The sequence below is a fragment of the Triticum aestivum genome, chromosome 3A, assembly GCF_018294505.1.
Source record: "Triticum aestivum cultivar Chinese Spring chromosome 3A, IWGSC CS RefSeq v2.1, whole genome shotgun sequence".
Taxonomy (NCBI): Eukaryota; Viridiplantae; Streptophyta; class Magnoliopsida; order Poales; family Poaceae; genus Triticum; species Triticum aestivum.
In genome coordinates this window covers 242814619-242822796 of record NC_057800.1, presented here as the reverse complement: position 1 = coordinate 242822796, position 8178 = coordinate 242814619, and the positions used below count along the sequence as shown (strand labels likewise).

General features: G+C 50.0%; 1 protein-coding gene across 1 annotated transcript; it reads right to left on the bottom strand.

Moving 5' to 3' along the window:
• Positions 1-733: 733 nt before the first annotated feature.
• On the bottom strand, positions 734-2507 carry LOC123061106 (presenilin-like protein At2g29900). The gene has a single exon (XM_044484031.1). It carries the CDS (start codon positions 2354-2356, stop codon positions 977-979), a length of 1380 nt encoding a protein of 459 aa, XP_044339966.1. The 5' UTR covers positions 2357-2507; the 3' UTR covers positions 734-976.
• Between the last annotated feature and the right edge of the window lie 5671 nt (positions 2508-8178).

Here is an 8178-nt window from a genome sequence, read left to right as displayed (position 1 = left end):
AGTCTATATTACAGGATGGCAGGCACACCATCATCATCAACTCCGCTTTTTTTATAAGAAAAGAGATGTCAAATGGCACGAAAACAAATACCCTAACCAGATGACGTTGAGCCAGCCGTCTCACACAACAGACAGGCGCCCAAAGAACATGTACAGCTCAAGTACTCCTAGTAGATTCGCTGAGGAGAATACTGAATGTATGTATGCATGCATGTATGCATGCATGTATGCATGCATGCAAGGTAACGACAAAAGACTCTCGAGGACTTCTGCTCACTACAACTAAATACAGCTAAATGCTTGGCTCTCCAACGTCCATGATAAACAACACAAAGCGCAATGCAGTAAAATAAGCACCTACAACGAACAAAAAGCTTGATTTTGTTACTCTTGTCTGGACACTCACTCAAAACGCCACTCCTGAATTTGAATACGAGGAGAAAAGACAAACAAAACCAAATATTCTCAGCTTGTCAATTCATGCTGACAGGAGGAATATGGTCAGTCCTAGATTCAAATGAGAAAGACAAAAATTACCAAGTGCTGCACTCCTGAATTGCCCATAAATGGTTTTCAAAGAATACATTCGCTTGATAACTCTATTATCTATTACTACAATGTAAGAAACAATACCAGACACGAAAATAAAATAAAAGAAAATTGCAGGCAGATTGATAGATTTATTTTATCACTAATCTAAGGGAGAACGCGAGAAAAAAAAAACAAGAACGCAAGAATAAAAATTGAAACTGAAATAAAACTGACTATACGACAAGACATGGACTAGTTGATCCCAGATAAAACTGATACTACCTTATAAGAGTCTAAAGTCCCAATGACATTTCCTAGTCATAACTACATGACTGTCTACCTACAAGACGTGACCAACAAAGTAGTAGTCACTCCCACATGATGTTCACAGTTGCTTTTCAGCTTGACACACATGTAACAACAACGACAGAACATTAGTCAGAACTCAGAACATCACCAAATTGGTCGAAGCACCGACAACGAATGGCTCCATCAACAACCGCGTCAAGAAGTAGAACACGACTCCCAGCATGATGGAGATCGGGAGTGCGGGCAATGCGTGCCTGCATATCGACAGCAAGATGAGGGTGCAGCCAAGCCCAGCGATGATGGCAAGGTAGCACGCATAGACCGTCATGAGATCATACATGGCAGCCCTCCCCACAAGCACACTGTAGAAGACAAAATCGCCAAGTCCCAGCTTGATGCCCCTGCTAGACTCAAACATCTCAAACTCCTCCTCGGGAGGTTCTGATGAAGAAATTTGTGTGTGCTCCTCATTGGCGATGGTAGGGTTGGCAGATGCCGCTGACACCAATGGAGCTGTCTCTTCTTCCTCCTCGCGCTGCTCGATCTGAATGACAGCATGCTGTGCATTCCCACCTTGATTTGATGTCTGCCCTGTTACAGCTTGATTTGAGGTAGCCATGTCACGGCTTGTTGAGCCAAGATCCCTCATTTCTACCATGGCAGGACCGGAATCATCCTGCTGACCCACCCTGTCATACAGGTTTGGACCCGATCGGGCAGCCGAATCGCGGTGCTGCGACTCCTCGGACCACATTGCCGGAGCATAGGAGGAGGAAGTCTCGACTGGGCCTACCGTGGGGCGTGATTCGTAGATGAGCGCCGGGAGTTCGTCGTCCCTGGAGGAGGCGAGCTCCACAAGCATCCTGAGCGGGCCCCTTGGCGCGAGCACGGCGACGAGGTCATAGACGGCGAGGGCGAGGAGCATGATCCAGGTGGTCCACTCGGGGAGCCTGGAGAGCCAGGCGGCGACGATGACGGCGAGCGCGACCATGTAGCCCTGGCGGACGAGGATGGGGACCGCGGAGGCAAAGACGGAGAGGACGCCGACGGCGGATGCGTTGAAGAGGAGGAGGAGCGCGGTGGGCGCGTCGAGCGGGGCGTCGAGGCGGCGGAGGAGGGCGACGGCGATGGCGCCGCCCATGGAGAAGAGGACGAAGAAGGCGGAGAAGCGCATGTAGTTCTTGAGGAAGCCGGTGCAGCGGTAGTAGTAGAGCGCGACGAGGATGAAGGTGACGACGGCGACGAGCGCGACGAAGACGGCGGCGTCGAGGAGCGCGCCGACGAGCTTCTGGGCCGGGGAGTCGGAGGGGGACTCGAGGTAGACGAGCGTGGCGGCGGTGACGGGCGGGGGCGCGGAGGGGGAGGAGGAGGGCGGCGCGAGGAGCGTGATGAGGAGGACGACGAGGGCCATGCAGATGGAGACCGGGGACATGACCGCCAGCACCTCCTCGCCCAGGGTGTCGAGGACGGTGGCCGCGGAGCCCGGCGGGTCCGGCCCGTCGGCGACGGGATCCATGCCGTGCGGCGGAGGGGAGGGGATGGGAGGGGGAGATGGGGAATTTTCCCGATCTCGGCCTGGGTCGCTCGCTCCCTGCGGCGGTCGGTCTCGCACGGAGGGTTTGGTGGTGGGTGTCCCTTTCAGTTCGACTCACTCTCACGCGTTCCCTGCAAAACTCGTGTTCCTGTGCAATGTTCAATATTTCACTCGACTAGCATGTCAATATGGACTTCCCAAATGGACAATGACTCACCAGGGAGTTCGATTTAGCTAAGGAAAACTCCTACTGCTGCTGCTGCTGCTGTAATAATAACCACATTAATCGAGCCGGTGTTTCAGTTCAAAACTCGTAGGTTTGGCTATCCGATCAATTCACGCGTTTTGTTTTGTGCAAGTTCTCAGAATTTTATCTCGTAGGTGTTTCAGAATTTTATCATCTCAGGAAAATGGGACGTCGCTTGCACGCTGGTGGTGAGGACATCTCCAGCCGTTCGGTCTAAAAGAGCGGCCTGAGGGCGAACCGGCGCTAAATTGGCCCCTGGAACGACTTCGTTCCCAGTCGTCGGCCCATAGGTCACCGCGGGTTCGGCGATATTCCGTTTAAATTTTTGCAAACTTGGCAATTTTTGCATGAACTCGACGATGCTTCATTGAAATTTGTATAAAAACATAAAAATATGCAAACCACGCCTAACTACGCCAATCTAAAAGCCGCCGTCTACATGCCGAGAAGTCTGTAGAAGCGGGTGTAGTCGTCGCCGCCGCCGTCGTTGCATGCCTCGCCTGCGCCGCCGCCGTCCCTGCTGCAGCCCTGGCCGAGGCGCCGACACGCGGTGGGGCGCTGGACGGCCCGGCCTTGTCCTCCTCGTCGCTGTCGAGGACGATGACGTCGCCCTCCTTGCGCCCGCGACGACGGGCCTGGAGCTCCAGGTGCGCCCGACGCTGGCGGCGCACCTGCTCGCAGACATAGTCTTCCTTCGCCCATTTGAGGGCGGACTCGTCGTCGAGGGCCACCATGTCGGTGTGCTCCGGCTTCGCGGGGAGCAGCCCCGGCTCGGCCTTCGGCCGGACCAGGCGGAGGGAGCGCGGGAAGGGCGGGGCAACCTCATTGATGACGAGGGCGCCGCTGCGAGTGAAGGAAATATGCCCTAGAGGCAATAATAAAGTTGTTATTTATATTTCCTTATATCATGATAAATGTTTATTATTCATGCTACAATTGTATTAACCGGAAACTTAGTACATGTGTGAATACATAGACAATCAAAGTGTCACTAGTATGCCTCTACTTGACTAGCTCGTTAATCAAAGATGGTTAAGTTTATTAGCCATGGACAAAGAGTTGTCATTTGATGAACGGGATCACATCATTAGAGAATGATGTGATTGACTTGACCCATTCGTTAGCTTAGTACTTTGATCATTTAGTTTACTGCTATTGCTTTCTTCATAACTTATACATGTTCATGTGACTATGAGATTATGCAACTCCCGAATACCGGAGGAACATTTAGTGTGCTATCAAACGTCACAACGTAACTGGGTGACTATAAAGATGTTCTACATGTGTCTCCAATGGTGTTGAGTTGGCATAGATCGAGATTATGATTTGTCACTCCGTGTATCGGAGAGGTATCTCTGGGCCCTCTCGGTAATGCACGTCACTATAAGCCTTGCAAGCAATGTGACTAATAAGTTAGTTGCGGTATGATGCATTACGGAACGAATAAAGAGACTTGTCGGTAACAGAATTGAACTAGGTATTGAGATACCGACGATCGAATCTCGGGCAAGTAACATACCGATGACAAAGGGAACAACGTATGTTGTTATGGGGTTTGACCAATAAAGATCTTCGTAGAATATGTAGGAACCAATATGAGCATCCAGGTTCCGCCATTGGTTATTGACCGGAGATGAGTCTCGGTCATGTCTACATAGTTCTCGAATCCGTAGGGTATGTTGGAAATATGCCCTAGAGGCAATAATAAAAGGATTATTATTATATTTCCTTGTTCATGATAATTGTCTTTTATTCATGCTATAATTGTGTTATCCGGAAATCGTAATACATGTGTGAATACATAGACACCAACATGTCCCTAGTAAGCCTCTAGTTGACTAGCTCGTTGATCAACAGATAGTCATGGTTTCCTGACTATGGACATGGGATGTCATTGATAACGGGATCACATCATTAGGAGAATGATGTGATGGACAAGACCCAATCCTAAACATAGCACAAGATCGTATAGTTCGTTTGCTAGAGTTTTTCCAATGTCAAGTATCTTTTCCTTAGACCATGAGATCGTGTAACTCCCGGATACCGTAGGAGTGCTTTGGGTGTACCAAACGTCACAACGTAACTGGGTGACTATAAAGGTATACTACGGGTATCTCCGAAAGTGTCTGTTGGGTTGACACGGATCAAGACTGGGATTTGTCACTCCGTATGACGGAGAGGTATCTCTGGGCCCACTCGGTAATGCATCATCATAATGAGCTCAAAGTGACCAAGTGTCTGGTCACGGGATCATGCATTACGGTACGAGTAAAGTGACTTGCCGGTAACGAGATTGAACGAGGTATTGGGATACCGACGATCGAATCTCGGGCAAGTAACGTACCGATTGACAAAGGGAATTGTATACGGGGTTGCTTGAATCCTCGACATCGTGGTTCATCCGATGAGATCATCGAGGAGCATGTGGGAGCCAACATGGGTATCCAGATCCCGCTGATTGGTTATTGACCGGAGAGCCATCTCAGTCATGTCTACATGTCTCCCGAACCCGTAGGGTCTACACACTTAAGGTTCGGTGACGCTAGGGTTGTAGAGATATGTATATGCAGTAACCCGAAAGTTGTTCGGAGTCCCGGATGAGATCCCGGACATCACGAGGAGTCCAAGAATGGTCCGGAGGTAAATAATTATATATAGGAAGTGCTATTTCGGCCATCGGGACAAGTTTCGGTGTCACCGGTATTGTACCGGGACCACCGGAAGGGTCCCGAGGGTCCACCGGGTGGGGCCACCTATCCCGGAGGGCCCCATGGGCCGAAGTGGGAGGGGAACCAGCCCCTAGTGGGCTGGTGCGCCCCCCTTGGGCCTTCCCCCTGCGCCTAGGGTTGGGAACCCTAGGGTGGGGGGCGCCCCACTTGCCTTGGGGGGCACTCTACCCCCCTTGGCCGCCGCCCCCTTGGGAGATTGGATCTCCAAGGCCGGCGCCCCCCCTGGGGACCCTATATATAGAGGGGGGAGGGGGTCAGCCGCATCCATGCCCCTGGTGAAGGAAATATGCCCTAGAGGCAATAATAAAGTTATTATTTATTTCCTTATATCATGATAAATGTTTATTATTCATGCTAGAATTGTATTAACCGGAAACATAATACATGTGTGAATACATAGACAAACAGAGTGTCACTAGTATGCCTCTACTTGACTAGCTCGTTAATCAAAGATGGTTATGTTTCCTAACCATGAACAAAGAGTTGTTATTTGATTAACGGGATCACATCATTAGGTGAATGATCTGATTGACATGACCCATTCCATTAGCTTAGCACCCGATCGTTTAGTATGTTGCTATTGCTTTCTTCATGACTTATACATGTTCCTATGACTATGAGATTATGCAACTCCCGTTTGCCGGAGGAACACTTTGTGTGCTACCAAACGTCACAACGTAAATGGGTGATTATAAAGGTGCTCTACAGGTGTCTCCAAAGGTACATGTTGGGTTGGCGTATTTCGAGATTAGGATTTGTCACTCCGATTGTCGGAGAGGTATCTCTGGGCCCTCTCGGTAATACACATCACATAAGCCTTGCAAGCATTGCAACTAATGAGTTAGTTGTGAGATGATGTATTACGGAACGAGTAAAGAGACTTGCCGGTAACGAGATTGAACTAGGTATGGGATACCGACGATCGAATCTCGGGCAAGTAACATACCGATGACAAAGGGAACAACGTATGTTGTTATGCGGTCTGACCGATAAAAGATCTTCGTAGAATATGTAGGAGCCAATATGAGCATCCAGGTTCCGCTATTGGTTATTGACCGGAGACGTGTCTCGGTCATGTCTACATTGTTCTCGAACCCGTAGGGTCCGCACGCTTAAGGTTTCGATGACAGTTATATTATGAGTTTATGAGTTTTGATGTACCGAAGTTAGTTCGGAGTCCCGGATGTGATCACGGACATAACGAGGAGTCTCGAAATGGTCGAGACATAAAGATTGATATATTGGACGGCTATATTCGGACACCGGAAGTGTTCCGGGGAAGTTTCGGATAAAACCGGAGCACCGGGGGGTTACCGGAACCCCCCGGGGGGTTAATGGGCCTCATGGGCCTAAAGTGGAGAAGAGGAGGGGCTGCCAGGGCAGGCCGCGCGCCCCCTCTCCCCCTAGTCCGAATTGGACAAGGAGGGAGGGGCGGCGCCCCCCCTTTTTCTTCTCTCCTTCCCCCTCTCCTACTTGGACAAGGAAAGGGAGGGGAGTCCTACTCCCGGTAGGAGTAGGACTCCTCCTGCGCGCCTCCTACTAGGGCCGGCCGCACCCCCCCCTTGGATCCTTTATATACGGAGGCAAGGGGCACCCCTAGACACACAAGTTGATCCACGTGATCATATTCTTAGCCGTGTGCGGTGCCCCCTTCCACCATAGTCCTCGATAATATTGTAGCGGTGCTTAGGCGAAGCCCTGCGACGGTAGTACATCAAGATCGTCACCACGCCGTCGTGCTGACGGAACTCTTCCCCGACACTTTGCTGGATCGGAGTCCGGGGATCGTCATCGAGCTGAACGTGTGCTAGAACTCGGAGGTGCCGTAGTTTCGGTGCTTGATCGGTCGGGCCGTGGAGACGTACGACTACATCAACCAAGTTAACGCTTCCGTTGTCGATCTACAAGGGTACGTAGATCACACTCTCCCCCTCTCGTTGCTATGCATCACCATGATCTTGCGTGTGCGTAGGAAATTTTTGAAATTACTACGAAACCCAACAGTGGCATCCGAGCCTAGGTTTTATATGTTGATGTTATATGCACGAGTAGAACACAAGTGAGTTGTGGGCGATATAAGTCATACTGCTTACCAGCATGTCATACTTTGGTTCGGCGGTATTGTTGGACGAAGCGGCCCGGACCGACATTACGCGTACGCTTACGCGAGACCGGTTCTCCCGACGTGCTTTGCACATAGGTGGCTTGCGGGTGACAGTTTCTCCAACTTTAGTTGAACCGAGTGTGGCTACGCCCGGTCCTTGCGAAGGTTAAAACAGCACCAACTTGACAAACTATCGTTGTGGTTTTGATGCGTAGGTAAGATTGGTTCTTGCTTAAGCCCGTAGCAGCCACGTAAAACTTGCAACAACAAAGTAGAGGACGTCTAACTTGTTTTTGCAGGGCATGTTGTGATGTGATATGGTCAAGACATGATGCTAAATTTTATTGTATGAGATGATCATGTTTTGTAACCGAGTTATCGGCAACTGGCAGGAGCCATATGGTTGTCGCTTTATTGTATGCAATGCAATCGCGCTGTAATGCTTTACTTTATCACTAAGCGGTAGCGATAGTCGTGGAAGCATAAGATTGGCGAGACGACAACGATGCTACGATGGAGATCAAGGTGTCGCGCCGGTGACGATGGTGATCACGACGGTGCTTCGAAGATGGAGATCACAAGCACAAGATGATGATGGCCATATCATATCACTTATATTGATTGCATGTGATGTTTATCTTTTATGCATCTTATCTTGCTTTGATTGACGGTAGCATTATAAGATGATCTCTCACTAATTATCAAGAAGTGTTCTCCCTGAGTA

Bases quoted from the DNA above. Each gene is read 5' to 3' on its own strand.
- LOC123061106 (XM_044484031.1), bottom strand. From the start codon at position 2,356: ATGGATCCCGTCGCCGACGGGCCGGACCCGCCGGGCTCCGCGGCCACC.